At 49.3% G+C, this 27,334-nt stretch overlaps 1 protein-coding gene across 7 annotated transcripts in view; it reads left to right on the top strand.

The window, feature by feature from the left end:
• The window catches only part of DLGAP2 (DLG associated protein 2), an 868,686-nt gene that overhangs the window by 743,687 nt on the left and 97,665 nt on the right, over positions 1 to 27,334 (top strand). For all 7 annotated transcript variants that reach the window (XM_074384215.1, XM_074384216.1, XM_074384214.1 and 4 more), the window contains one exon: positions 8,810 to 9,021. In XM_074384215.1, coding sequence (XP_074240316.1) covers positions 8,810 to 9,021 — 212 coding nt within the window. The remainder of the gene's footprint in view (positions 1 to 8,809; positions 9,022 to 27,334) is intronic.

The raw sequence follows: 27,334 nt of genomic DNA, 5'->3' as shown, positions 1-27,334 counted from the left end.
AGGCAAGGTCACTTCAGTGGCTCCGGACAGAGCACTGTCTTTCCAAAGTCAGTTTGGGGTGAGGTGGAGAAGCAGGGAGTACACAGGGCTGGGGGAGACTCTGGGGGTTGGTTTGCATGTAAAAGGCATGATCACGGGGACTGGTCAGCCCTGGGCAAGGCCACCCCCCATTCAGGGCCAGCCAGGCCCAGACATCAGAACCTCGGAACAGGATACTAATGGCAGGTTCGTGCCCAAGGAGCGCTGGGGTGTCCATGTGCAGGAGGAAGGGCAGCTCACAAGGAAACACTGAGGCACAGCACGCTGAGTGGGAGGAAGAACCGGAGCTCAGGTGGCGAGCAGCTCAGCTGGAGAGGAGTCTGAGCTCACACTGGGTGTGGGCGCTGCACTGCCTTCCCTGTCAGCGCGTCCTCCTGGGCCCCCGTGAAGAAGCTGTGTGACCTCGGCACACTCACGTGGGGTGCATGGGGACTTCACAGCTGCCTCGCTCACGGGCTTTGACCCCCTGGCCACTTCCAGACCCCTGAGCACCTGCAGCCACTGCTGAGGCTCTCCCGGGAACGTGGTCGGGCGGCGTGGACCTGGCCCGCAGGTGACAGCCCTCCTGCTCCAGCGGCCACTGCCCTGGGGTGAGCTGCAGTTACTCTTTCCAGTTCACAGACTTTTATAAAAGGAGAAAGGAAGAAAGAAACAAAGAGTCCAATAGAGAAAGAGATAAGCACATCGAGAGAGATGGGGTCGGGGAGAGACAGAAGAGAAAGAGAAAGAAGTTTTAGACTAGAAACTCGACAGAAATTGAGGAAACCCGTGATGGGTGCTCAGCCAGACACAGAGACCAGTCACCCTCCCGCCTGTCTTGGGATCCCACGCGTCTGTGGAAGTTAGGGCCAGGCTTCTGTGCTGCGCTCAGAGCACAGTGCGGACAGGGCTCCGAGGCTGGCCCTCCTGTCGGGTTCTTCACACACTGCTGCTGTTCCCTGAAGTATATGAAGGAACCCTTGGGATGGTCGGGGACCCTGCCATCTCCTTTCCCAAACACTCCTGGCCCCACCCACCCCCACCATCCTATGGCACCGGGATGGCACCCCTCCCTGCACGGGGCAGCTGAGCCCACAGACACTCTGCCTTCGCTGCCTGCCCACGCTCCTTACTGCCTGCCCACACCCCTCACTGCCCACCTTGTAGGCACCCTGGCCCAGCTGAGGAGACTTTTGTATAGGAAGCCTGAGATCCCAGGAGATTTGCCTCAAAAATCTCACCATGTGCTCTCCAGGCTCCCAGCGTTTATGACAAAGTCATGCAATTCCTGTCCATACAGTCGCTCTTGAGCTCATCACACTGAGAGTCCCATTCATAACAAACACTTCATGATATGTCTCCCTGACTGTCCTAACATGAAACTTGTTTATAACATCCCTCCATATGCACTATTTTGAAACAACACGTATAAAGCAACTTTCAACGCAAAGTATGTTTATGTAACTGTGCTGGGCCACAGCAACAGACGTACACAGAATGAAGTGTTCAGTGTCTGCTTCTGGGGACCGTGACCGTGGCTGGAAAACTTCAGATCAGACCCACGGGCATCGCAGCGACTGTGCCAGGGCCGCCAACACGCTGCCAACCCTGATGGCATTTTTGGAAATGGCAAAAAAATAATTGGAGAAGTGCCAAACAAAAAAGTTCCATCTTCTCTGGATTTACCTGGGAAGTCATTCCTGGATAAACTCATCTTTCATTTAAAAAGAAGACTTGGCTGGGCGTGGTGGCTCAAGCCTGTAATCCTAGCACTTTGGGAGGCTGAGGCGGGTGGATCACGAGGTCAAGAGATCGAGACCATCCTGGCCAATATGGTGAAACCCCGTCTCTACTGACAATACAAAAAGTTAGCTGGGCATGGTGGTGCATGCCTGTAATCCCAGCTACTCAGGAGGCTGAGGCAGGAGAATTGCCTGAACCCAGGAGGCGGAGGTTGCAGTGAGCCGAGATCGTGCCATTGCACTCCAGCCTGGGTAACAAGAGCGAAACTCCATCTCAAAAAAAAAAAAAAGAAGAAGACTTGGTTTCACATACAAACCTATGTTAAGTTCAAGGCCAGGTGATTATGGAGTAGAGAGGAAGACAGGCTTTGGGAAGCACGTGGGATATGGGCTGGGTCATCCTCGGCTGGGACTGCTCTGTGGTTTCCTGAAAACTAGCATTGCTGGGTCCCCTGGATGCTGGTAATGCTCCCCTGACTATGTGAGTATGGAATCTGCCCCAGACGGATTCCCAGGGTGGCTGCAGAGGGCACCCCTTTTAGATCCATCATTTACTGTGAAAACCTGAGACGCGAGAGCCCAGCTGACTCACTGCCATTTCTAACCCCAGGGCTGGCATGCTTGTGTGCATTTAACACACAGGGGCACACATACACACACATATGCACACGCATACACATACATATGCACACATAGACAAATGCATACCTGCACACACATGTACACACACATTACACATATGCACGCATGCACACACAAATGCATATACACACATACATACATGGGAACATATACATGCACGCACATAAGCACAGTCATGCATGCACACCCATATACGTGCACACATATATGCACATTACCCATACACACATACAAATGCACACACACAAGGCCTGAAAGAATGCAGAGGCATTTTTCTGCAGGAACGCACAGCAGTGGGTAATGTTCTTCCTCAGTTCCAATGCCTGAAAGAGAATGTGATTATAGCATCTTGGCCCCTTTCACCTGGGCTTTGCAGCTTGGAAGAAAGAAAAGCTGCTTCAGTTTGTGGAGTGTTGAACTACCCCTAACGCAAGTAACAGGGGACGTCAAAGTGTATGCTGATATCACCCTTATGAAAACGCCTTTTGTGAGAAATAGTGAACATTGCCCATCACTAAGTATGCTGATGTCACCCTTATGAAAACGCCTTTTGTGAGAAATAATGAACATTGCCCATCACTAAGTGCAAGGAGGTAATTAGGGTAATGGATTGCTGTTAAACTGCACATTGGATTTGCAGAGGCTGGTAGCTGTCATTAAAAGACATTTATTTCCTCGTTCACTGAAGGTTGTAAAGCCACGTGCATTTCCAAGTGTGCACTTGGCCACCCTGCGCTGTGGGCCACAGGGTTCGAACACTGTAACATAACGGAGGGAGATTTGTTTGCTGAGGCACGCTGGCATGTTAGTACTGCTCTTCTGTTCTTTTGATAGTCTCCAGACATATGCTTGAGAATGGGGATTTGGTACTTGAATTCATGATTTGAAATTGACTCTGGTTGACATTCTTTCTGTATTGAAATTTCTTCTGTCAAAGACTGCGAAATTGGCTTCTTAAATCGGAAACAGAAACATACAAGCTAGTAACATACAAGCTGGGCTCATTTGTTAGTTAATTTTCAGGCTGCTGAAAAATCTTTGTTTTTTTTATGGAAACATGTTTTTAATTCACACAAAAAAATCCTGTAAACCTGCCAAAGTAAATCTCTTTTTTGATGGAAGACAGGCTGCTCTTCCATCTGCCACTGGCCAGCCTCAGCCTCCCTTCCCGAACCCAGCTCTTCACACGCTCCAGGGAGAGTGACGGCATGAGTGTCCCTGTGCCGGGGAGCTGGGTGGCCAGGCCTTCCTCTGCCCCATCGCCTCTGCCTGTACCTTCTGCTAGTCCAACTCAGATGAACGAGAACCAGACCTCACCCCAGGACCTCCCCGATCCTGGTCCCTCCTGTCGGCAGACAGCGTCCTTCAGCCCGTGTCCCCTTCACGCTGGCTTCTCCGCCCTGATGATGCTGTCACTCATTTCATTTCGTGTCCATCTCCTCTAGTGATTGTAACCTCACGGAGGACTGTGGCTTGTCTTAAATTAAAAATAAGGGGGTTTATTACAAAAGTCATGTAGGGTTCACGTAGACAATTTGGAAAGTATAAAGAAAAATCGTTGAAAAGCCCATAGCCTGCATCTCCTGGCGATGGCCCCTGTTTCACATCTTCTGGCCATTTCTGCACGTGACACAGTCACATCTCTAAAAAGCGTAAAAACATCGAGTGGACACAGTGCTGTAAAATTGCTTTTCCCTGTCGTGAACATCTTTCTACAGCTAGATACGAACTCTGCAATGGGATTCTGGGTAGCAGGGTGGGATCCGTCCTGCGGCTGTAATAGGTATGGTGAGCCATCCCCTGTGATAGGGCATTATCATCATCTCTCCTCATGAAGAACTCCCCAGTCCCTGGCCCTGGGTCGCACCTTCTTGGGGAACCTTCATGGAGAGAAAGTTGCCCAGTCTCAGGACGTGACCAGGAATCTCCAGAAAGACGCTGCTTCACTGCCCACCACCTGGCCTGCAGACACGAAGATGAGAATTGTCAAATGCCCACGGATGGGAATTCTTGATTCTTCGTCAGTCACTTTTTTCAGTGGTCAAATTCCTCACTGTCAGGAAATGTGAAACCAAAATTCACGTGGACAAAATTTGACAAAACATGGTCAAATTTATGCCTGTTGTCTTAATTGCTGATTTCTTGCTGAGAGAATCTGCTCTGGCTGAGGCCACAGGCCTGTCTCCTACCCCACCGACAGCTTCTGCAGCTCTGCAGCGTCCTCTGTGGGGCTTTCACCTTGACCAAGTCATTGATACCTGGTATGGTTTGTGTCCCCACCGAAATTTCATCTTGAATTGCAGCTCCCATAGTCCCCACATGTCATGAGAGAGCTCCAGTGGGTGGTGACCGAATCACGGGGGTGGGTCTTTCCCGTGCTGTTTTTGTGGTAGTGAAGAAGTCTCATGAGATCTGGTGGTTTTATAAAGGGCGGTTCTCCTGCACACGCTGTCTCGCCTGCCGCCATGGAAGACATGGCTTTGCTCCTGATTCACCTGCTGCCATGATTATGAGGCCTCCCAGCCATGTGAAACTGTGGGTCCATTAAAGCCCTTTCCTTTATAAATTACCCAGTCTCAGGTATGCCTTTATTAGCAGCATGAGAACAGATGAATACGATACCCCAATGCCCTCTCAACGTGGTCTGTATGCCTCTGTGAACTCGTGCACACCTGGGCACAAGGCACCAGGTCATGAAGGCTTTAGAAGAACCCAGCTGGAGAGGATTGCAGACGCCTCTTGTCCAGCTCACGGTTGCAGGTCGCGATCCTCTTCCTGAGCCTCTTGGCCTTTTGGAATCAGGATGGAAGGAGAACCTGGAACTTCCCATCCTGTCCAATCCTCTCTTCCTTACACTGTGCGTGCTACTGGGGTGTCGCTGTGAGATGCCGTGTGTCTGGGCTGCCTTGGGGGTGCTACAGCTGTGATCCACCTGCACGCTTACCCACAAGGGCCTGTGGGGCTGGGTGGTGTTCGGATCTCTACACCTCTGTGCTGTGAGACTGTGTGGTGTTGGGGTGTCTGCGCCTCTCTGCCGTGGGACTGTGTGGTTTTGGGGTGTCTGTGCCTCTCTGCCGCAGGACTGTGTGGTGTGGGGTGTCTGTGCCTCTCTGCTGCAGGACTGTGTGGTGTGGGGTGTCTGCGCCTCTCTGCTGCAGGACTGTGTGGTGTTGGGGTGTCTGCACCTCTCTGCTGCAGGACTGTGTGATGTTCAGGTGTCTGCGCCTCTCTGCCATGGGACTGTGTGGTGTTGGGGTGTCTGCACCTCTCTGCTGCAGGACTGTGTGATGTTCGGGTGTCTGCGCCTCTCTGCTGCAGGACTGTATGGTGTTGGGGTGTCTGTGCCTCTCTGCTGCAGAACCATGTGGTGTTGGGGTATCTGTGCCTCTCTGCCATGGGACTGTGTGGTGTTGGGATGTCTGCACCTCTGTGCTGTGGGACTGTGTGGTGTGGGGTGTCTGTGCCTCTCTGCCGCAGGACTGTGTGGTGTTCGGGTGTCTGTGCCCCTCTGCTGCAGAACCGTGTAGTGTTGGGGTGTCTGTGCCTCTCTGCTGCAGGACTGTGTGATGTTGGGGTGTCTGTGCCTCTCTGCCGTGGGACTGTGTGGTGTTGGGGTGTCTGCACCTCTCTGCTGCAGGACTGTGATGTTGGGGTATCTGCGCCTTGCTGCTGCAGGGCTGGGTGGTGTTGGGGACCCCTTTTGCCACACCAGGTCCATGGTGAGCGGAGCTCCTGCTCATCAGCCCATAAGTGCAGGATGTTTGGGTGACAAAAACGAGCATGGCTTTCCCTCTCCCTTGGCCCCCGTCCTGGGCTGCAGTGTGGAAGATGGTGGATCTGCCAGAGCGCTGGTGTGGCACGCCATTTAGGAATGAATGCAGGGGCCTTTGGCCAAAAGGCCCGCCTTCACCAGCAGCCACACAGTCCCTGCTGCTGGCGCTATCCGTTGGCTCCCAGCCAATACGGACACTGGAAAGACAGCAGGTTCCTTTTATGATGATATGAAGAATTTACCTCAGCATCTACATGTTTTACAGTGGGAGAAAAAAATACCCCATCTGAAGACCCTTTAAATAAGGAAATTCTTTATTTTCTTTCTCTGTAAACAGCATTTGGGGAGAGTCTCTTCTCCAGCGTGAAGAACATTCTGCATTAGCTCCTTCCTTGACTACAGACTGTGGGTAATGATGTAGTTGCTATGGAACACTTTGGCATTCTCTACACTCAGCGATTGCATGCTGTGTTCTTTTGCCTTTGTAAACGTGAATTTCTCCTACGGAGTCAACCTTATCCAGAGCCTCTGGGGAGCTGTTCAAAGCTAATGAACCATGGGGAAAAGAACCCATGTCCTGAGCTGCACGGAGCAGCTCCCGCGCGCGGCACAAACCATTGTGTTCAGGTTCCGTGACTCTTTGTTCATTGCGGAGCTGGGTTTCCAGTGTCTCAGATGGTGATGGAAGCAGAATATTGGCCTGCATTGTCGTCTTCATGGTTTACCCCCCCCCAAGAGAGACACTAAACACACACGCACAGCAGACAGCATGTGGGGCGGTTGTGGGTGACACATAAAATGCACGTGTGTTCAGTTCTGGACCAATCAGATACACAGCACAGAGGGTGCTCAGCCCACACCAGGCAGGTATAAAATATGCTCTGAACATGGAAGACCCCGTGTATATGCACCAGTGCCCAACTGTGTACCAGGCAGTGTGTGATGTGTGCCTGCTCAGCTCCGAACCACGTGGACATATTGTATGCATGTTCTCTGCTCTGTACGAGGCAGATATATAGAGTGTGCATTGGCCCAGTTCTGTGCCAGGAGCTACATAACATGCACAGTTGCTCAGTTTGCTACCATACAGATATATAACATGCATGGTGTTGAGTTCTGCCCCACGCAGATATATAACATGCACAGTTGCTCAGGTCTGCACCAGGCAGATATATAACGTGCACAGATGCTCAGATCTGCACCAGGCAGACATATTACCTGCTTGGGTGCTCAGCTCTGTACAGCACAGACATACAACATGCATGTGTGCTGGATCCTGCACCACACAGATATATAACATGCACGGGTACTGAGTTCTGCACCAGGCAGATATATACCATGCACGGGTGCTGAGTTCTGCACCAGGCATATATATGCCATGAACGGGTGCTGAGTTAGATATCTGTGTTATACATCTGAGTTATCTGAGTTATATATCTGCACCAGGCAGATACATACTATGAACGAGCGCTGAGTTCTGCACCAGGCAGATATATACCATGAACGGGTGCTGAGTTCTGCACCAGGCAGATATATACCATGAACGGGTGCTGAGTTCTGCCCCAGGCAGATACATAGCATGCACGGGTGCTGAGTTATATATCTGTGTTATACATCTGAGTTATCTGAGTTATATATCTCCACCAGGCAGATATATTCCATGCACAGGTGCTGAGTTCTGCACCAGGCAGATATATACCATGCACGGGTGCTGAGTTCTGCACCAGGCAGATATATACCATGCACGGGTGCTGAGTTCTGCACCAGGCAGATATATACCATGAACGGGTGCTGAGTTATGTATCTGTGTTATACATCTGAGTTATCTGAGTTATATATCTGCACCAGGCAGGTATATACCATGAATGGGTGCTGAGTTCTGCACCAGGCAGATATATACCATGCACGGGTGCTGAGTTATATATCTGTGTTATACATCTGAGTTATCTGAGTTATATATCTCCACCAGGCAGGTATATACCATGCACGAGTGCTGGGTTCTGCACCAGGCAGATATATACCATGCACGGGTACTGAGTTCTGCACCAGGCAGATCTATACCATGCCCGGGTGCTCGGCTGTATGTCAGGTGGCATGTGACATAGCTACACAGATCCTTTTCCAACTATGAGCACTGAGAATCTGCACGTGTGGCATAACTCGGCTTCTAGAGTTAAAACTGCACTGCTTTATTTCCTTGCAGTTAAGGTGTAAATGGACATTGAACACTAAGATCGGCATTTTCTCCCTTGTTTTCCTATTTGTCTTCCTTTTCTTCTTCTCTGTTCAGTTTCTCAAGCTTCAATTTCCTCTTACACCAGAGGGAAATGAAACTCAGTTGGAGCCAGGGGCTTGTCCCAGCCACTGAGACTGCAGGTGTCCTTTCTCCTCACTTTCTCACATGTTCTCACTTCATCCATAATGTCTCCCTGCCACTTTTATCATGAAGAAAAACCAGCAGTGTCATCTTCACGTCCTTTCAGTGTGTGCGTTGTCGTGCATCTGACTTTAAATGATAAATGACTGTAGAGATCTATGTCTTTATGGAATTGCAGAGGATTTGTTTCCAAGAGGAAGCTGTTGCCATTGTTCTCCGTGAGAAAGTTGATGTGTGTCCATGTCTGTCTGCTCCTAGGTGCCTCAGGATGAGTGGGGAGGGTACCCCACCGGTGGCAAAGATGAGGAGATTCCCTGCAGGAGAATGAGAAGTGGGAGCTACATTAAAGCCATGGGAGACGAGGAGAGTGGGGAGTCGGACTCCAGCCCCAAGACGTCACCGAAGTCGGCGATCCGACCGGAGCCGCTGCTGAAGTCCATCGGGCAGAGACCGCTCGGAGAGCACCAGACGTAAGTGAGACCAGCGCCTTCCCGATCCAAGCTCTGCCCCGTCTCCAAGCTCCCTCTCCAAAACCAGTTCACCGTGAGCTAGTGCCACCCATGCAAACTGCATTCCCGAACTGAAAATATTAGACCCCATGGCCATGAGTTTTCAAGTTTGTTTGGTTTTTTTTTTTTTTTTTTTTTTTTTTTTTCAGAACAACCAGAGCTTTGGTCACTTATTAATTACATGGTAATTAGTGAAGTCTGGATGGGCAACTTCCACTTCAAATTTTAAAGCCAACCTGAGCCATCGTAGCTTTCTGATCATTCGAATTGCTCCCTGGACAAGCCTGTGTCTCCATCTGCATGAATGTGTGCGCGTGGCTGTGTGTTTGAAGGTTTTTGTGGGTAAAAATCATTAACGGGAATTTTGTTGTTGACTGTAACTTTATAACTGCATTTCTAGGGAGCACCGGTTTTTGTAGAGGAGTGAGGAAGTGGGCTAGCTTTATAAATAGAATGCCCTACACTTTATATATTTGTCCAACATGTTTTATTAATAAATTTGATAATTTCCAAAATATAGACAGATAAAACTCTTGGGAAATGAGCCATTCCTACGAACTATGAAAATATGAGTATTACTCACAACAGCCATGCTGCTGTGTGTCCTGAGTCCCATGGGTTAGTTGGGTGGAAATGTCAAGAACCATCTGGAAGCTCCCTGCCGTCCACAGCTGGCTGTGAGGTCCTGCGCACGTGGATGGCCAGGGCAGAACGGCCTCTCAATCTTGGCCAGTACCGCGTCAGCATTATTGATTATGGCCCACAAGTCAGACAGGGAGCCCCGGGCTGCGGCACCATCCCTCTGTCATCCCTTTACCATCCCTTTTCATGGGATAACACCAGAGAATAGAGCTTTCAGTTCAGATGCTGGCAAGCAAGGGCCAGCCACCGGCCTGTTCTGTGAATAAAGTTTTATTGGAACGCAGCCCCGCTCTCTGGTTGCCACGTTGCTGTGGCTGCCTCCCAGATTCAGGCGGGGCTGAGAAGGTGTGCAGCACCCTGACAGCCTGCACACTCTGGAACACTCACATCTGGCCTTTACCAAAAGCGTGAGCCGACCCCTTAGGCTCTCACAGAGGCAGTGCATGTTAGTGAGTAGTCATAGGTGACACGGGTTGAACTTACAAGTGTCAAGTGAAGTGTTCTCTCAGTGTGTGAGACAGGACTCCTAACCCTTTCTGGGAGCTCTGGGCTTGTCTCCCTTCGGACCTGCATGTGCACTGAGGGGTCTGCCCTAGAACATTAGGGTAAGCAGTGCATAGGAGAGCCTCACCCCTGCACAGAGCAGGACCAGAGTCCCGAAAAGGGAAACCAGATTTTATGATAACACTACTTCATATTGAACACCGACTGTGGAATCACTCAGGTGCAATCAGAAAATGGAAAGTTCCTGCGTCACCAGATTCTAGCGTACGAGGGGGTAACATGAGACAGGAGAGTGATGAAGTAGGCATAGCGCTGGCAGTAATCACAAGACTGCCGGTATACCAGGAGCAGTAACCTTCCCAGCTCCTGGCCGCTCTGTGCTGCTGTCTGTAAATGCAGCTGTCAGCATAACTGTGCTGAAGATGTCGTTACTCAAGCCTTAAACATGAAGAGCCATGCCTCAGCAAGTCATGAAGCTACCAGAAGTCACCTCTAGGTCTCTTGGTTTTATGCAGCTAAACCACACTGCCTTCTGTCCCCAGAGGCAGCAGAATCTTCCCTCGGTGATGAGTCAGGTGTGGTCTTCCCACCAGAGCCTCAATATCCACCCAGCAAGCACTTTTATTCAACAGTTAGTTGGCATTTCCATTTTATTATGACCCCATCTCTACTAAAAATACAAACATTAGCCTGGCATGGTGACACACACCTGTAATCCCGGTGACTCAGGAGGCTGCGGCAGGAAAATCACTTGAATCCAGGAGGTGGAGGTTGGGTGAGCCCAGATTGCGCCATTGCACTCCAGCCTGGGTGACAGAGCAAGACTGCATCTCAAAAAAAAAAAAAAAAAAAAAAAATTAAAGCCATAAATTTCGCAGGGCATCCAATGAGAAGTTCATGAGGAGAAATGGAAGCGGAAAGGCAACTCTGCTGGAGGCTGCAGGCTTGTGTCCCTGCAGAAGGGACAGTGTCAGGAGCAGCCCAGGCCAGGGGTCCCGGGAGCAGGGACAGCTGTCACGAGCGCCCGAGGCCGGCAGGGTGAGAGGAGCCAGCAGGACTGAGGAGTTTCTGCAGCAGGGACAGGTGAGAGGAGGCTGCAGGAAGGGCAGCAGCCTGGGACGCCCCGGGGCACACGGCGTGCTGGGCAGCGGGTGGCACTCAGCTCGGACAGCGCTGACCTTCCTCCTCAACCTGCCCTTGGCCCCGCCGGTCCTGAGATGCCACCCGGTGCCTCCGAAGAGCCATTGGCACCGCTGCGGATGTCCACGGCTGCCGGCGGCAAGGTGTAGCACTCTGTATTAACTTACTCTTGACAACGTTTTGCCGGTAAATTACATAAACAGACCACCCTTATCCTGCGTTTATTTTATACCCACAGGCTGCTTTAAACAAAATTGGTGATTCTATAATTGTAGTTTAAACAGAATTCAAAGTAATTGGATACAGTGCACTAAATGTTTTTCTCTTTTTGCACCAAAGAACTTCCCAGCAGGAGCTGATTGACAAAATCTTTTAAGTTGCCGAGCGATTCAAGTGGTAAAAATGACAACGAATGCTCGCTGTCTCCGTGAGGCTTTTATTCTCCTGGGGTGCAGGAGCAACTTCTATTCACCTGAGCAGTACGGAAGGTGCAGATATTATGGGAAGATGCACTTACTAGTTGTACTTGGTTTTAATTTGCTGGGTGTGGATTCAGGTTCTTACCTGAAATGATCAGGCACACAAAGGCCCTGGGAAGTTCTGGGTCCCTCTGTTCACTCTGCAGTCCTGTGAGGTGGACAGTGGGTCCCTCCGTTACTCTGCAGTCCTGTGAGGTGGACAGCGGGTCCCTCCGTTACTCTGCTGTCCTGTGAGGTGGACAGCGGGTCCCTCCGTTACTCTGCAGTCCTGTGAGGTGGACAGTGGGTCATTCCGTTCGCTCTGCCGTCCTGTGAGGTGGACAGTGGGTCCCTCCATTACTCTGCTGTCCTGTGAGGTGGACAGTGGGTCATTCCGTTCGCTCTGCTGTCCTGTGTGATGGACAGTGGGTCCCTCCGTTACTCTGCCGTCCTGTGTGATGGACAGTGGGTCCCTCCGTTCGCTCTGCTGTCCTGTGAGGTGGACAGTGGGTCATTCCGTTCGCTCTGCCGTCCTGTGTGATGGACAGTGGGTCCCTCCGTTACTCTGCCGTCCTGTGTGATGGACAGTGGGTCATTCCGTTCGCTCTGCCGTCCTGTGTGATGGACAGTGGGTCCCTCCGTTCGCTCTGCTGTCCTGTGAGGTGGACAGTGGGTCCCTCCGTTCGCTCTGCCGTCCTGTGTGATGGACAGTGGGTCCCTCCGTTCGCTCTGCCGTCCTGTGTGATGGACAGTGGGTCCCTCCGTTTACTCTGCCGTCCTGTGAGGTGGACAGTGGGTCCCTCTGTTACTCTCCCGTCCTGTGAGGTGGACAGTGGGTCCCTCCGTTCGCTCTGCCGTCCTGTGTGATGGACAGTGGGTCTCTCCGTTCGCTCTGCCGTCCTGTGAGGTGGACAGTGGGTGCCTCCATTTACTCTGTTGTCCCATGAGATGGACTGTGTCCACAGTGCTTTTTTGACTCTGCCTGATACGGGACTGGAAGAAGGTTGGGTCTTGAATTGGCTGTTAGCCACCCTCCTTCTGAACCACAGAACAGAGCCCTTCTTCTGCAAAGGCTGCAGAAACTCTACCTCTGAATGTTCCCCCTCTTGGACTAATGCTGAATTATTCTGTTATAAACCGCCTTATCTTCCTGCTATAAAACAGAGAAAAAATCAGTTTTCTCATTCATCACTCAGTATGCACATCCTAACTATTCCCTGCTGTGTTCTCTAAAACTACGCATGATAATAGAAAGTCTTTGACTCTCAGAAACACAGACAAGCAGAAATCCCCTCCCACCTGTCTCGTGCCCTGGTGTACGGGTTCTCGGCCTTGTGTCCCCAATCAGAAAGGTCATATCCTGGGCCTGGTGGCCCCGTCCTCCATGGGCCAGACCCTGCCCACGCACAGAGCACTACTTAGAATTAGTATCAACTAATTGAAATGCAAATTCCTTGTCCTACTGAATCCAATTTACTGCATTTCTAAATTAGCTTATGTATTCAGTTTTGAGATACTGGACTTGCTTATATATTAACATTTGAAATACTTGAATAACCAATTCAGTTCTGATTGTGATGAAAGGTCGACCAAATTATTTCATTTGGGGGCCTTTGCTTTTTTTTTCTGCTTAGTTCAATTAAAAAGTCAAAGCTCTAATAATTTTAAATATGTCTGAGTTATTCTCTAGTGAAAGTAGCACTTTATATTTATAAAGAAAGAAGAGCTTATTTCCAAGATACTTCATATCATATATAAAGATAAATTCTGTTGGATTAAGCATAAAAATTATATATATATACACACACACATGTGTATGAGTGTATGTGGGTATATGTACAGACACATATGTATACAAGCATTCTATACTCCTGGGGTGGAGAACAGGTATCTAGGCATGATTCCCTGGGGGTGAAATTATAAAGAAACCACTTTAAATTAGTAAATGTAAATACTTATTGATGATAAAAGCCAACAAACTAAAGGTGTTATCACCGAAGTAAATTAATAATAACCAGGTTAAGTGGGTGCACTGAGGAACCCCCCCAGCACCCCACTACCACCCTAAGCAAAAGGCAGCTCCGGAGGAGGTAAAGTCTGTGCTGCCATGCAAGACGCCCCAGAGCAGCAGGATTCGGCCAGCTCTGCACTGACCCGATGGTCTCACCGCCCTCCTCTGAGTCTGACCCGAAGACCCCACTGCCCCGCTCTGGTCTGATGGTCTCACTGCTCTCCACCGAAAGCCCGGTAGAGTAAGAGGCCTGTCCATTTCCCAGCCCTAATATTGTTCACCCCCATTCCCGCTGTTCTGTACACGGTGAGGAAGATTTCATCAAACCCTGGGATACACAATCAAATTAAAGCTCATTCTCAAGACACACAGCAATCAAGACAAGATTCAGAAATGGCACGGATGTTCCTGCAGACGCTCAGAGAAAATGGTGAAGTAACTGGGGTTATATGATCCATCAGCAGCACAGTCAGCCTGACCAAATGGGAAGCAGCGGAGAGAGAATTCTAAGGAAGAGGCAGAGGAAAGACCACAGGTGGGATTCATGGTTTTAGAAATAAACAAGAATTTTGCGGATGACTCATCAATAGGCTCCACATACGGAAGGAATCGGTGACCTTGAAGAGAGCTCCATGGACGTTACCCACCCGAGGCTCAGAGAGAGAAAGCATGGGAGGCAAACGACAGAAGAGAGCCTGGGAGAGCACTGGAGTGCTGTGACATGTGCTCAGACACAGAACCCGAGCCCCAGCCAGAACAACCAAAGGAGGACGGAACAGAAGACACGTAGGAGCACTGACAGCAGAGAACTTCTAACATTAACGGTGCATCACCTCACAGACTGAAGAATCTGAGAAAATCCCAAGAAGACACGTAGGAGCACTGACACCAGAGAACTTCTAACATTAACGAGGTGCATCACCTCACAGACTGAAGAATCTGAGAAAATCCCAAGAAGACACGTAGGAGCACTGACACCAGAGAACTTCTAACATTAACGGTGCATCACCTCACAGACTGAAGAATCTGAGAAAATCCCAAGAAGACACGTAGGAGCACTGACACCAGAGAACTTCTAACATTAACGGTACATCACCTCACAGACTGAAGAATCTGAGAAAATCCCAAGACAGATCAATAGTGGAAACGAAACCCCCACGTATATACACAATATAGTCAAACTACCAGAGGCGAAGGATGAAGATACAGTCTTTTTCAAAAGTCCCGGAAAAGTAAAGAGCATTATAAACAGAAGAATAAAGAATTACAGCAGATTTTCCATCATAAACTATTCTGGCCAGAACCCAATCAAGTGGCATCTTTAAAATAGGAAAAGACCAAGATGTTAGCCCAGAATTCTAGACTGAGAGAAAATATCTTTCATAAATCAAAGTGAAATAAAGACATCCTTAGCCAAAAAAAAAAAAAAATGCTGGGGAAATTCATTGCTGGCAGACCAGTGCTCCAAGAAATATGAAGGGAAGTTTTGTTTTGTTTTGTTAGTTTTGTTTTTTGTTTTCCAGATGGAAGCCTGCTCTGTCACCCAGGCTGGGGTACGGTGATGCAATCTGGGCTCCCTGCAACCTCCACCTCCTGGGTTCCAGTGATTGTCTTGCCTCAGCCTCTTGAGTAGCTGGGATTACAGGTGTGCACCACCACACCCGGCTAATGTTTGCATTTTATATTTTTAGTAGAGACAGGGTTTCACCAGGTTGGCCAGAGCGGTCTCGAACTCCTGACCTCAAATGACTCGCCCGCCTCAGCCTCCCAAGAAAGGAAGTTCTTTAAGCACGGCTGTGAGAGGAGAGGGTAGCAGGACTCAGACCATGCATCCAGAGGAAGGCTGCGAATCTTGGTTGTGGTGGCGGCCGCCTGACGGTTCATCTGCCGAAACTCTTACAGCCACGCAGAAAGTGAGACGCACTGACAGATTCGGCATCTGAACCAGAACTGCCCAAAGTGAGTCTTAGGAAACGATGGATGGTGCAGCATGAAACACGGTCCTGAGAAGTGGTTTCTCCAGGGTGCAAAATACACTGTATTCTGGAACCAGAAGAGAAGGGGCATACCTCAGCCTCCAGACACTTCCGTTTGGGGGTAGATTTATGAGTAGGCGATTTAAGGGAGGAGACGACGCCAAGCCTCTTCTCCCTCCTGTCTGCCATTGGTTGGGTGCGGTGATTAAATGAGTAACCAAGAGAACACCAGCTGTCAGTGGACCCATCTGAGGAGAGCTCTGAAGGCGGGCTCGGATACTCCTCTGGCCCACCAGCCTGCCTTGGAAACGCCTTTGGCTCCAGACAGCGCAACGCCACGGGTCCGGCACAGATCTCCCAGCGTCCACTGGCCCATGGCAGTGGCTGTGCCTCCATAGCCAGGGAGCCTCAGGGCTGCTTTTGAGACCTTGCAGAGCCAGGCCGACATCTGAGTAAGAAGCCTTGTAAAGAAATCAGTCTTTGCAGAATCCATCTAGAAAGAGTAAAGACCCTTCAGAGCCGCTTCCTCTGTTTCTTAGCCCAACACTGCTCACGGTTTTGTGTTTCCTGATGTTGAAACTCCATTTTGCATCTGGGCTCTCAAAGCCTCCTTCAGGCCACTCAGCTTCTAGCCCCTCTCGGCCACCGGTCCAAGTCCTGCCTCTCACGTCACAGGCTGATCTCACGTCTCTGCTTTCTGAGACCCTCCGCGCGCCGGAAAGCCTTGTCCCCTGGCAGTTTCTTCCTCGTCACTCCTTGACTTGAAGTTGACTGTTCACCATGGCCTCCCCGCCGCCGGTCACCCTTCGATGCCCAGCTCCCGATCGCCTCCCTGGAGTTAGGCCCCTGCCGCGTATTTCTTCATGGCTCGTGCCTATCTCTACACACGCCTGTTTGCATTTCCCAAGAGTCCCTACAGCCTTTGAAAGAAGAGCCGTCTCATTTATCACCCCCTTTGCAGCTCACCGCCAGGCATCTTATGTGTGCTCTGCACACGCTGAATGAATGGATAAAACCACCATCTTATGACTCACTTGTCAGGGATTATTGATAATCAACTTAATAAATGAACTGCTGTTAGCAACGCCAGTAAAGTAATCCTGTTTAGAGCCTAAACATAATCAATTTAAAAGACGTGTGTAAAGCTGATTCACATTCAACCAATTTCTTAAACTCCTTTAGGTTATATTAGTCAAAAAAGTAGCGGATGCCAGGCTGCTCGTGATGCCACACACCTGCGCCTTGCAGTTCTTCAATTAATAGGAAGCCATACGCTCCTGGGAGGAGGCATCGGCTTGGAGTTTCCTCCACCACCCACAAGCTGATGGCTCCACGTTTTGCATTTCAGCTGGAGGGAAGCGGAGGGGAGGTTCTGGTATCAGCCTGTGTTCTACCTCCCAGCACTTGCAGAGTAAGCATTTGCACTCTAACCAGTCCAGCCCTGGGTTCCCAGGTCCCTGACAATGTCTCTTCTCAGAGGCACAGGCCTCTGGATTTGAGGTAAGGACGTGGGGCTCAGAATGGCGCTTAGCCCTTGCCCCTGGGGTCTCTGCCCCTCTGGAAAGCAGAACCCACCATAGACTCAGCAGACCCAAGAGGCACCCATTAGGAAGGGCAACGGGACATTATCTGTCCACCTGCCTCGTGCTGGTACCAGTGTCTGACTCTTACAGCTCTTCATGGATTTTATTGTTTCTCTAGTAAATTCTTAGCTGCTTTTGACCTGATGTCTTTTTCATGTGCATACTAACTCGAATCTTATTCTAATCTTTTCCTGTTAGAAAAAAAAAAAAAGTCCTTCTTAAATTTAAATCAAAAACTTAAGTCAAAGGAAAGACAAATTAAAACTTCCATTTTTTAAATTTCACGCTTTCCTTATTCTTTTCTGTTCTTTCTATATTTCTCATATTTTACTTCAATATCTACTTTTTAGCCTGCTGTACCTGGTATTGTTTTCAAAGACCTTGGTTAAGAGGGAGGCTCCTAAGGGCCCGTGTTCACTTATTAATACTACTGGCTGGGCAGGAGGGCTCACACCTGTTGCCCCTGCACTTCGGGAGGCTGAGTAGGGCAGATCACTTGAGGTCAGGAGTTCAAGAGCAGTCTGGCCAACATGGAGAAACCGTGTCTCTACTAAAAATACAAAAAATTCGTCAGGCGTGGTGGCACATGCCTATAATCCCAGCTACTCAGGAGGCTGAGGCAGGAGAGCTGCTTGAACCTGCGAGGTGGAAGTCGCAGTGAGCCGAGATTGCTCCACTGCGCTCCAGCCTGGGTGACAGAGCGAGAAAAACAAAATACTCCTTAGGGCTGCCAGCTCCCGAGGCTGCAGTGGGTGCTTTGACTGCCCGGCCCTTTTATGGAGAACCACAGCTTAAACACACATGATCCACAGAACATGTAAGCATTTTTTAAGCCGAGTTTGCCACGGTAGGTGCAAACAAGAAACGAGGCTTAGCGAGCTCACCCCGGGAGAAATCCTAGAGATGTGTCTGCAGGAAGCCTGGCGGCCCTGCGCCCTCACCACCCGGCCGTGGGCAGTGCCTGGGCAGCACTGCAGCCAGCGCCTCAGCATGCTCTCAGCCCATTCGTTAAATGAGTCATCAAACTGATGCTTACACTGTAACATCAGGACTCGCTGCGAAGCGCTAGCACAATACATAATTGCGTAAAGTGGACTGTCACGCCGTCTCTGACGTGTCCGTGCCGAGGGTGTCCACTGCCCATGAGTTCACTCTGTCCAGGCATTTTTGTGTGCATATAAAAATGTGTACTTTCGGACGTGTTCCACATAAAGATGAGGCGTGCGCATCACTGTACCATTTCTTTTTTTCTCCAACTATTTTGTTGGTTTTCTGTTGCTATCTTAAGAACTGCCACAAACTTAGCGGCTTAAAACAAGATATTTCTCCTCAGCCAAGTCCCGCAGGTCATGAACCCAACTTAGTCTCTCTGGGCTGAGGCTGAGGTATCAGCAGCCCGCGCTCCTTCCCGGGGCTCTGCGTGGGGAGCGGGTTCCTCGCACATCAGGGAGTTACAGCTGCGGGACCGAAGCCCCATGTTCTTGCTGTCAGCTGAGGTGTCGCCCACAGGCATGTGTTAGCTCTGGCCCCACCTGCCTCTTCAGAGCCAGCTCCACGGGGTGTGGGATCTCTCTCACTCTGCAGACCCCTCCTGTCTCATGCACATCGATCTCCGACTTGCTCTGCCTTCCTCTGCTGCCTTCAAGGCTCCCGTGATGAGAGGGGCCGGCCTGAGTCTCAGGAGATTCTCACTTCCCCGGGGTCTGCTGGTCAGCGGCCTCAGCTCCACCTGCAGCCTCCATGCCCACTTGCCGTGTAGTGTGACCTGTTCGCAGATGTGGCACCAGCGTGGAAGGTCCTGGGGCTCAGAGTCCCACCTGCACAGCTGCCACATGCATCCTTCTGTGACGGACACTAGACCCCGCACACCCTAGCCCAGACGTCACTGAATGGACACGCCGCAGCCTGACTTTCACATTACTGTTGCGGAACTGCCGCTACACGTTCATTACCGCAGAAAGTGTTACAAAGAAAATGTTTATTCGTGAATGCGCAGCCACCGGTCTACCTGTTGCCAGGTGGCATTAGAGGGGAGTTTTCTGGGGGTGTGGCTGCCTCTGAAGCTGTTATCTTCATCAGTGCCGCTAAGGAGATTCTGACTAGAATGGAGGGTTTTCCAAATTGCTTTTTTTTAAATGGGCTCATTATACCCATAGTCTGTGCATACTTTAACCCCTACCTCTGAAAAGTCAGCAGGAGAAACAAAGACCCCTCAGACGCTGGCCCATTGCCTGTTTCCCTGAAAAGTAACATGATGGTTTTTTTTTTTTTTAAACAGAGTCTCACCCTGTCACCCAGGCTAGAGTGCAGTGGCAGGGGTGCTGCAGCCTCCACCTCCCAGGTTCAAACAATTCTCCTGCCTCAGCCTCCCGAGTAGCTGGGATGATAGGCATCTGCCACCACACCCAGATAATTTTTTGTATCTTTAGTAGAGACAGGGTTCACAACGTTGACCAGGCTGGTCTCGAACTCCTGACCTGGTGATCCACCCACCTCGACCTCCCAAAGTGCTGTGATTACAGGCATGAGCCACGGTGCCCAGCGCAGGATGCCCCCTTTAAAAGATCCTACTTCTGAAGAACAGCTTGAGAATCTCCTAATTCTCGGCAGCATAGCTTTATCCCAGTTACCGGTTTCTTTGCAGAAATCCATTGCCTGTTCACCTGTAAAAACTATTTAATTTCAGGAAATAACTTTCTTGGAATATTTTTACAGATTTGCTTCTCAAGGTTAATAACTTTGCCTCTAGTGGTCTCCCAGCTTCAAGGGGGCTGTCTCGAAAAAGGAAAATGGTGATCTGGGGCGAGGCCAGAGAGTCTTAGAGGGATCAGATTGTGGAACCGGCTCTTGGTGGATTTATGCATTTTCAGTTGTTCTCTGATTCATCAACTTCTGCTTTTATTGCTATTTCTTCATCTTTTCCTTAGACCTATTTGTTGTTTTTTCTTCATCTGAAAGTGTATTTAGTAATAAAAGTATATAAGGCTATGAATGTTTCTAAGAACAGCTTGGCTACATCACACATAGATTGCTCGATCATGCCTTTGTAGTCACTATTTTCTAAACACTCAGCAGTTTTGGCTTTGATTTCCACTTTGACTCAAGGGATGGATGAATGAATGAAATGAAGGAGACAGGGTTGCTTGTAAGAATATAGCCAATATTAATTAGTTTTCTTCCTTTAAATTACTTTTTCAAATTTTTATAATGTGTAAAATTATTTAATACTGGTTGCTTTTTCTTTTCGGCCCCTGCTTTTGGTAGGGGGTTAGGTTTGGAGACATAGATAAAATACCATTAATTTTTTTCCCTTTCTAATTATATGAAGTCTTAACTTTCCAAACAGTTATGTTATTCATGCTAACACTCAAAGTTACAAAATGCATTTACTATTTAGTATACCCATGAACTGCTTTTCGGCATTTTCCTCTAACTGAGATATGCCCATTCCTGCCCCATAACCAAGGGCCATGCGTAAGTTCATTGCACAACTCCTAACGGAGTTCTGGTAGCACAAGAGAAAAAGTTTTCACATTCACACAGTGAAGAGTGTTCAGAACAATCATTCCTTGAATATGAGTCACTCTCTTTACTTTTATAGGCTTCAGAATGTCTAAAGCAGCAGCACAGATATTTCAGCGAAATACTTCGGTGAAAACTCATGCAAGGCTTTCTGCTAATGTATCTTAGTCTAATGGCTGTTGAAGGTCTGACCTTCAGGATTCCAGAAAATGTAGTGAATGAAGAGAACAGAGCAAAGACATGGCCAATCTGTAAGATCTGAAGACACAGTTAAGTAGAATCACACCATTAGCAGAACCTAGTGTGAAACTCAGAGCAGCAGTGAGTTTTACAGACAATTCATCATGTATGTGATTCTCCCAACAGCAACGACAATGTATTCTGTGAGCTCATTGTCTTCTTTGGCGTATGATACCTAATACATGAATTAATTCATTTATTTATTTCTTAGAATATTTTTATAGAATACTCTTAGAATATTTTAATTTCAGTAAGTAAATATGTGTTAAGGGTTGAATAGATAAAATTATTGTCAAGTAAATCAAGGTGTACAGACTGTTAAAACATTAACAGTGTTTAACACGGTACTGTGGCTCAAGCCTGTAGTCCCAGCAGCTGGGGAGGCTGAGGTGCATGGATCACTTAAGGTTCGCAATTCAAGACCAGTCTGGCCAACATAGTGAAACCCCGTCTCTACTAAAACAAACAAACAAAAAAAAAAATTAGCTGAGTGCGATGGCATATGCCTGTAATCCCAGCTACTCAGAAGGCCGAGGCAGGAGAATTGCTTGAACCCGGGAGGTGAAGGTTGCAGTGAGGCAAGATTACACCACTGCACTCCAGTCTGGGCAACACAGTGTGACTTTATCTCAACTTTGGAAGGAAATCTACCTTACTCAGAGTCTGCCAGTGTGAACATTCGTCTCTTCTAAAGCACACCTTCACATCAACATCTGTTTGGGTGTTTGACCAAATGCTGTGGTACCATATCCTAGCTGACTCACAAACTATCACACACAGCCTTGAAAACTAAAGACTCAGGAAGGCACAGGTACCCTAACAGTGCTTATCTCTGGGTTTGTGGTTGAATTCTGTTTTCTTTTAAATATTTTCTAAATTTTCTGCAAAAACATGTAGCATTAAAATAAGAAAAGATACTGAAAAAAATTAGTTGCATTGTCTTCTGAGCCCCCTAGCAACCTGTAAGTACAGTTTTTCTAGTAATAACACTGCATTTAAAAACAAATTATCCTTGCATTGCGGTTACCATAGTAATAAATGTATGATCAACAGCTTTATTATACTTTTCAGCTATATGAGTGGAATGATAATTTTATGTGTGTTTCAAAGCCTCAGAAATCAAATTTGCTCCTAGTATATTGCTACATTTTGTGTCTCCAAGGTCATTTTTTTTTTTTTGAGACAGGGTTTTGCTCGGTCGCCCAGGCTGGAGGTCAGTGGCATAATCACAGCTCCCTGCAGCCTCAACCTCCTGGGCTCAAATGATCCTCTCACCTGAGCCTCCCCAGAGTCTGGGACTATAAACTTGTGCCACCATGCCCAGCTAATTTTTGTATTTTTTTTTTAAAGATGGTGTTTCACCATGTTGCCCACACTGGTCTCAAACTCCTGGACTCGAGCAACCCACCCATCCAAAGCTGTTTTTCAACAAGATGTGCAGTAAGGGAATAGTTAGAGACAGAACCCCTCTCTGGGTGTGGTTGGGGTTTGTGGTTAGCTCCGGGGAACCCCCGCCTTGATGGAGAGTGAGGGATACGCATGTGAGCGTCGCTGGGCTAGAAGCTCTCTGAAGTCCCTTCCAGCTCCACAAGCAACATTTCCATTTGGGGGGTGGACTGTGCTAGTTTCTGGGGGTGACAACAAAGCACCACACATGGGGTGCCTCAGAACTTTAGAAATTTACCCTCTCCCGGTTCTGGAGGCCGGAAGCTGGGAATGAAGGCGTGGGCAAGGCCTCGCTCCGCGCACAGCTCTAGGAGAGGCTCTCCTGCCTCTTCAGTGCCCGGGCTGCGGCTGCATCCTACCACCCTCCGCCTCTGTCTCCCAGCACCTTCCCGGTCCTCACCCCGTCTCCTCTTCTCCTAAGTGCACCTAGGCGCCCACCCCACTGACCTCATCTCAACTCTTTCATCTGCACTGACCCTGTTTCCAGTGAGGTCATGTTCTGAAGCCTTTTCTAACGGGAGACACCGTTCGGGCCAGGACAGAAGGAGTCACGTAGCCAGGGTAATGAAGTGCGTGTCAAATGGCCCCCATCTATCTGGTAATGACCAGACACTGTTTCTAAAACGTCTTTTCATCTCTGTGTTGGCTCTTCTCTTCTGGAATCTGTGGTCAAACGTAGGATGTCATTTCTCCAGCTCGGTGATTTAGCGACTGACTACTGGGGGCGCAGATTCCTCAGCTGAAACCTGGTCTCCTTTCCTCAGTTCTTTCTCTTCAAATCAGTTAGCAGTTGGTTGTGATTCTTCATGAAGAGCAGTCACTTTAGCTGCCTAAAATAAAGAGAAATGTGTGCTCCACACACTGAAGTTGCACTTTAATGTCATGAGTAAGTGAGTTTGTAGTTCTAAGAGGTTGGTCGCTCAGAATCCTGTTCTGTTCTGTTTGCTTGAAAATTGGAATCCCACCTCTGTGCGCCTGGGCCCTTCTGACAGACGTTCCTTCTTCCATCCCGTTCAGAGGCTCCCTTGGTTCAGAGCAGACAGCCCCTTGTGTCCCTGAGCCCCACCCCTGCGGAAGCCTTCACTATCTCACCATCATTGTCACTACCAGGGACTGGTGGATCTCTATCCCTTAATTATGCCTTAAGCCACCTTCAAGAAGCCGTCTTAACGGCGTTGGAGAACCAGCAAATAATACGTGCATCTAGTCTTGGGATAATTAAGGAAGCTCAAAGCGTAAGGCTGTCGACAGGAAGACATCTTGTGCATTCTTGCCCTTCTTGCTTGGTTCTGATCCCCATGCTGACAGGTGCGGAACTGGGCACCCTGAATCTCAGGTGCAGCCCGTGAAAACACCAGCCCTTCGCCCTGTCCAGACAGGCCTCATTTCTTCTGTCTGTCTGTTTGTTTTCTTATTCAAAGTCCTGTTCTTCCATTCTCTCCACAAATGCCAAACATGAATTTCTAGGCTCTTACAGGGAAGGGAGGGCAGAGCGTGGTGGGGGGTCACTCGCACCCCTGCCCTCCCTCTTCCTGATGCCGGCTCCATCATAGCCAGTGGGAAGGAGAACGGAGGAAAAAGAAGGCTCTTGGCTGAGCGAGAAGGAAGGGCCCTCGTCACCTCTGGTCACTGCCTCCCTAAACCTGGATGTCGGACTGGGCGTTTTTCAGTTCTTTCCAGCGTCCTGAGGTGGCCTTTGCCCGTCTTTCTTTTCTGACACAGAGAGATGGCTCGACCTCCCCTTTCCTCCCCAGCTCCCTCCTCCCGCTTCTACCTCCGTGGTCTGCCCTCCAGCCCGTTTGGATCCTGCACTCTGGGGCACCTTTCTTTGGGACTCACTGTTGGTCAAATGACCCACATCCAGTACTTGGCACGTGTCTACTTGGCCCCCAGGAAATATGCGTGTGATTGCTGTACCCAAAGGTGGTGTGCAGCCCCATTTGCACCCCACACACCGCATCTCCCCCAGCCCCACATCACACCTAGCTGTTTGCTGCGTCTCCAGCAAGAGGTCCTCACCCATCCCCAGCAGAGGGAAACCGCGGTTCCCTTTGCGTGTGTTGACTCTGGAGTCCACACTTGGCCTCGACGTCAATAATTCTAACACAAACTAGAAAGCCCAGATGGAGAGGCCCAGAGAAGGAGAGCAGCCGAGACCCACAGACTCCCAGGGAGGTCTCTCCTAGCTGGAGCAGTGGATGGAAGGGAGCAGAGGGAGGAGGTGGTGTGCAGATGACCTTGGGAATCCGATTACGTTTTCCAGGATCTGGCTTCATACCTCCTGCCGCACAGCTCTGCTGGGAGCTGGGCACCACGTGTCCACTCTCATTTATTCCGTATCTACCATGGCCCTTGATGGGCCCAGACACACAAACAGCTGCCATGGTGGCAGAGCAAGGCTCCCCAGCACACACCTGCCCAACCGCACCCATGCCCTGGCACACACCTGCCCAGCCTCACCTAAGGGCAGCAGAGGAAGGCTCCCCAGCACACACCAGCCCGACCTCACCCATGCTCTGGCACACACCTGCCCAGCCTCACCTAAGGGCAGCAGAGGAAGGCTCCCCAGCACACGCCAGCCGGCCTCACCCATGCCCTGGCACACACCTGCCCAGCCTCACCTAAGGGCAGCAGAGGAAGGCTTCCCAGCACATGCCAGCCCGGCTTCACCCATGCCCCAGCACACACCCACCCAGCCTCACCTAAGGGCAGCAGAGGAAGGCTCCCCAGCACTCGCCAGCCCGGCCTCACCCATGCCCTGGCACATGCCCACCCAGCCTCACCTAAGGGCAGCAGAGGAAGGCTCCCCAGCACATGCCTGCCTGGCCTCACCTAATGGCGCCTTCTCCTGGTCGTAGCTCTCCATGGTTCCCCACTGCCAGTTTGGTCCAGTTCACATTTATCAAGAGCCTTCACAAAATACGCCTCCATTGGCTATTTCTTACTGCTCTAAGGTTGATTGCATTCAGTAAAAATCTTTATGAAAACTCTGAAAATCTTCACATGCTATTTTTTTACCACTTTAAAATCTTTATGTATTGACGATTGGCCTGACATGTGCCTCTGGCCCCTCTTCCAAATCACGTAGCTTTTGACTTCACGCTGTGTTTCTGCTTGGAGAAGCCTCCCTGAAGGGCAGATGCGGTCCTGTTGCACCTTTGCCCCCTGAGGATCTGGAAAGGGGTCCCAAAATCCCATCCAGATGTAACTGGAAGGAGCTCCCACATCCTCCTAGTCCAGCCGAGGGATTTCCCACCACGGATTTCCTCCCCAGGGCTCCCGCTGCGTTATGGGTTGACTTCTAACTATTGGAAATTTCCCATTGCAAGAATTCTCCATGTGTCTTTTTCCTGTAGTTCCATTTGATGTAGTATAGTTATTTTTCATCTTCTGCGTTTTCTCGACTTTCTGATTAAATGATGACCTCCTTAAATAGAAGGGCAACATAAACTCATTTCTTTTTATTACTCCACAGTCACTCTCAGGCTCTGACTGCTCTGTGAACATCACTGACAGACTAGGGTGCCACCGGCTGGGATGGTACGTGGTACAGTTAAGCTAGTATTTTAGTTTCAAATGGATGCATATTCAGCAAACACTTTGATTACCTAAAAACATAGCAGGATGATAGATTTTACTGTCTACTGATCCTTACATTATATTATGAAGTACTCTATTTATTAATTAGGCATTTACTATTAAACATTACAATAGTAAAAATCTTTTGGGGAGTGATTTCAATAAGACAATGGAGTAGGAAGGTCTAGGCCTTCCTTCCCCTCAACAAACACAGCAGTTTGACAATAATCTGTGGACAAATTCCCTTTAAAAAAATTTAGACACTAATTGAAAATCTCCTGCACGCTGTGAAAATCTAAAAGTAGACTCGCCAAAGCTGCTCAGGAGATTATCTCAAGAATTCCTACCCTGGAACAGCACCCTACAATCAGGAAGAGACCCCTGGCTCCCACCCTCTCCCAGGGGAGGGAAGGATCGGTTAGCACATCCAGCATCCGAACTTTTCCAAGAGGATTCCCAGAGGTCTGGCCTCTGACCTGCAGGCATTGGGCCTGCTGGAGCGTGGCCCACTCTGGCTGCCTGAGGGAGAACGAATGCAGTGGTGTGGCTGGTAGATGCCACAGATCTTCTCCCTCCTCAGCACAGAAGAAGCAAACAAGAACTCGTCTCAGCTTCCACTGAGGAGGAAGGAGGGGCTCCATGCCTCCCACACCTTAGCTTCTTCAGGTTGCCGGAGAACTGGCGTCTATCTTCCAGCCTTCCAGTCTTGGAGCTCTGATGGGTCCAGCCGTCCAGCTATGTAGGGGGGACAGAGACGACAGCTTGGACTGGTAGATGCTGTGGTGTTCATCCCGCTCTCAGAGCAAGCAGGCAGAAGCCACCGCCACCTTCTCCCTGGGAAGGGAAGGAACTGACTGAGGCTCTCTGAATCTCTGAATGATTGGTGGGGGTCTTCCATGTACAAGACAAGGTCGTGAAGACTGACAGAGGTATCGACTTTGTCTGATGCACAGGCACTAATACAGAGAGCCAAGGAAAATGAAAACTCAGGCAAAGATGCTCCGAAGAAATAAAACAAATCTCCAGAAACCGACCCTAGTAAAATGAAGTTACATGATTTATTTGACAGAGAATTCAAAACAAGTGATATTAGGATGCCCCCAAGGTCAAGAGAACAATGAAGGAACAAAGTGAGGATTTTTACAAAGTGATAGGACATATTTTTTAAATGTG

Source organism: Saimiri boliviensis, chromosome 13 (genome assembly GCF_048565385.1).
Source record: "Saimiri boliviensis isolate mSaiBol1 chromosome 13, mSaiBol1.pri, whole genome shotgun sequence".
Classification (NCBI taxonomy): Eukaryota; Metazoa; Chordata; class Mammalia; order Primates; family Cebidae; genus Saimiri; species Saimiri boliviensis.
This window is presented reverse-complemented; position numbering and strand designations above follow the sequence as displayed.